The following is a 3,796-nucleotide window of genomic DNA, read 5'->3' as shown; positions in this document are numbered from 1 at the left end:
TGCATTAGCTCCTGGAGTGTCACCGTCCCTGCCAGTGCCTATGCCAGGGCCTGCCCTCTCTGGCACAGTGACCCCTTACGTGATGCCTCTCTGTCAGTACGGAGTTTTCCCGAGGCCCATTTACGGAGCGCAGTGGCGTGTCGGAGGCGGGGGCATTGCACGGTTCTCGCCCCTCAGCAGACCCTGCCTGCGGATGTTCCCAGTGCCGCCGCAGCCGCGCGCTGCCGAGCCGCCCGGACCGCATCTGCCCACCACGTAACCCCGGTGCCCACCCTCAGCAACGGGGATGTCCCGTGGAGTGGCTGATGTGTAGATGATGCCATTTGTGTCAGACGAGGCGGGGGGCCAGGTCTGTGAGCATACACAGCCATAGGCTGCATCCAGCAATCACTGTGAAATGGTTTCACAAAAGATCCTTCGTCTCCGATGGCAATATTTGCTTCTGTTTCATTGCTGAAGACACTTTACTCTGTTGTGTTCTGATGTTTTACACTCGCAGTCTTTAAAGTCAATGTACTTGAATTGATGACTAGAAAATTGTACTAACCCCTGCAGGAGTACAGTGCCTTGAATTTCTGCTTTTCAGTTCCAGCTGGAAAGAGATGTAAAATTATGTGAAAGGTGTTGTTTTGTTTACAATCCACCTGTGAGTTTAAGTTCCTTTTAGTTGCAAAGATATTGAAGGTTTACAGTTAATGTTCTCTATCAGTTTCATTCTGCTGTAAATGCTTTTATTTTAATTCATGGAATGAATTTTCATTTCTGAAGCTTTAAAATAGTCATCGTGAGGTGAGGTTTGTTTGATGTGCTGATAAAAAATTGTGTTTGTAAACAGAATAGTGAAATGCACATTTTAAAATAGAAGCATTTACACAGTGATCCAAGTAAGTTGTATATAAGGACAGGTAATAGCTTTTGGGCAGTGCAATTCATTCTCTTCCACAGCCTTTGGTAAAGTTGTTGTAGACAGCAACTTATTTCTGTACCAGGCAGGCAAATACTGGTTTGTTCCAGATCAGCAGCAAATTGGATTACATTTTCTGTCCCCCGCTGGGCTTTGACAATTTAGTTAAATTACAAATTCATGCATGTTTCATAACTGAAGAAATCTAACTGAAATTGTGATGGTAGGAGAACGTACCTCCGGGTTATTGTAAGAGCCTTTTAAGTACAGCACTGGTGTGTATTCTGGCCTCCAAGGTGAAGAATGGTGGTTTGCCACTGACGTGCTAGCAGTCTAAAACGGGATGAGAATGTGAAGCTGTTCTTTTTCCTATCCGACGCTTCGGTTCTGGAGTCTCACCACCCTGTGTTTGAATTCTTTTTTTTTCTTATTTTTTATTTCTTTTTCGTTTGACTCAAGTTTGCGCTCTAGGTGCCATGGACACCTCTCTCCTGTTTGAAAGTTGCTTTTTGCCCGTTTTACTGTGCATAGAGTCTCCACCTGCACTTCTCGGTCTAAAGGCACAAGACAACCACTAATATTCATTTGCTGATGGTAAGTCTCTTTTCCCTGGAACCGCTAAGGGAGAGCATTGCAGGCATAGGTTCCAACCACACAGTCACATCTGAAGGCACGTTGCTCTCTATCTCTACTGCGATGTCATTTTATACTGCCTGCGGAAGGGCAGAGCTGTCCTGTGCTTCCAAGCTGTGAATTGTATAGTTCTATTGTACTTTGAGCATTATATCTGTCTAAATTATTTTGTTTGTACCCTTTGAATATCTTATTCCATCAATTCAGTTAGAATTGAATTTTATAGACAATTATGCAGAGTCTTCTGCCTGGGCAAAATACTTACTGTAGTAAGAGATTTCTGTTCTCTGTAACATGTATCTTTAATTTGTTTGGGTTTTTTAGATTCATGTCTGTATGCTTCATGAGCAAACATGGAAAATATGTTCTCACACCAATTTTCCTTCAGCTTGCACTGAATCTTACAGTTGTGTCGCTATTGCCTGTTGTATAGTCCATCCCTTGTATACTGACAAAGTCAGTGGCACTAAAGACCCCGAGAAATTGTATAGATTAAAAAGAAGAAAAATAAACATTTTGTGCTTGAAAATTGTGTGAAAAACCCAGTGTTTTTCTAAAACATAGAACTCTGTTGATTCCCAACTGCTCCAGTAACTCTACGTTTGTTTTCCAGACTTTTATCCCTTGACTTGTATAGAAGGAGCAGATGTGGTGCCTCCACTGTTTCTCAGGTTCTGCCCATAGGTGACACATCCCACCTCTTGGCAGCTGTAGCAGCGAAACGGTGCTCCAGAAGTTGCGTAGTGGTTCGTCGCAGGTTACATTGATGAAATCCCCCCACCCCCCTGCTGTATTTCTGATGTTATGCTGGAAACAGGCTGCAACATTAAACGGGTTACTTTGAGTAGATGGTACCTTCAGTGTTCTTGGTGGTACACATGAGGATTCTAGAGGGTGGTAGGTGGTGGAAGAGGCACGTGGACTGTGTCTCCTACACTGAAACATGCTAGAGAAGCCCTTTTAACTTGACCCTGGCATCATTTAAATCCAAAGAAGAGAAGATATCCAGTGCACCTGATGCAAGCCCCTTCTTGCTTTGCTTGCATTGGGCACCCTGCCTGAGCCAGGCTTCAATGCAGCTTCCACCTTTCTAGTGGGTATGTTCCTAGCTGCTGCATTTCTAGCTGGCACTGGGGACAAACACTGGCTCATCAGTTTAATTGTCTGATTGCTGACTTGGCTGCGGTTCTGACTATTAACTTCAAGCTAGGCTTTTTCATCCTTGATCAAGGCCAGGTTGGGCAGAGCCTTGGGCAACATGGTTTAGTGTGAGGAGTCCCTAGTCCCTGCCCATGGCAGGGGGGTTGGAACTGGATGATCTTAAGGTCCTTTCCAACCCAAACCATTCTACGATTCTGTGCCAGTCATGTTAAAGGGTGCTTTGACCCTCAGTGGAAATTAAGCAAAGGACATGAGATGAAATAAATGGGACAACTTCTTGAGCAGATAGTGAGGAAAGGAGCAAGAGGGACCTGAAGGGTCCATAATGCACCATTGCGGGGCAGGGGGGTCAGTACCCAGAAAGACATTCTCCAGCAGAGCCCAGAACTGAACTAATTTTATTCCTGACTCTGAATATTGCTTTGATGTGAAGCAACCAGGGGTCAAACCCACTGGGTAGAATTTCTCGCCTCACAGGCCTGGAGCCATGTCCCATAGCTTTGCCGTCTCCTGACGTTCCCAATGCTGCTCTGCAAGGACGTGTGAAGTCAGTATGGATCCTCAGCTTTAAATATGAGGTTTCGAGGAGGGACTTTACAGATATCCCTCCAGTTTTCAACCTTTTAGAAGCTGAAGAAACTTAATACAAACATTGGAAGAATGTTTTAAACTGCCAAGTCATGCACCCAATAGGAAATGCCAAATTAAGTTTGCCCATATGTCATTAATTTGGCTTTCTCTCTGCTATAGGTGGAGTACCTAATGTGTTCTCACATCCTGTTTTCCCACCTGGCTTGCTTGGAGTGGGGCTGAGCACACAGAAGAGCTGCTGGCGCTGCTTGTCTGCTGCAGGGATGCAAAGCTGGGAGCTGGTGCTGGCAGGGAGAGATATTTGGGTGGTTTAAGGCTCTTCTGCAAATGCTGATTCAACCTCCCTGACGCAGATTTCGTTCAAAAGGATGATGTGAAGTTGACCCTTGCAGTTTCTTTGCCCGTTTAACTCTGTTCTTCATACCACAACTTAATGGAGGAAATACCACTTCATGATTACTTTTCTCTGCAATATTTGACATGGGCTAGTAACAAAGACAAAATTAA

The 3,796-nt window shown here is 44.7% G+C and overlaps 1 protein-coding gene across 1 annotated transcript in view; it reads left to right on the top strand.

Annotated features, from left to right (window-relative positions):
• The window catches only part of LOC104402887 (serine/threonine-protein kinase WNK2-like), a gene marked incomplete at its 5' end in the record, with an annotated part of 32,915 nt that extends 31,433 nt beyond the window's left edge, over positions 1-1,482 (top strand). The window contains 2 exons of the mRNA XM_010010875.1: positions 1-45; positions 1,362-1,482. Of these exons, the coding sequence (XP_010009177.1) occupies positions 1-45; positions 1,362-1,482 (166 nt within the window). The remainder of the gene's footprint in view (positions 46-1,361) is intronic.
• Positions 1,483-3,796: the final 2,314 nt, after the last annotated feature.

The sequence above is a fragment of the Nestor notabilis genome, unplaced genomic scaffold (genome assembly GCF_000696875.1).
Source record: "Nestor notabilis isolate BGI_N333 unplaced genomic scaffold, ASM69687v1 scaffold17273, whole genome shotgun sequence".
Classification (NCBI taxonomy): Eukaryota; Metazoa; Chordata; class Aves; order Psittaciformes; family Psittacidae; genus Nestor; species Nestor notabilis.
Note: the sequence above shows the minus strand (reverse complement) of the source record. Positions and strands in the feature narration are given on the sequence as shown.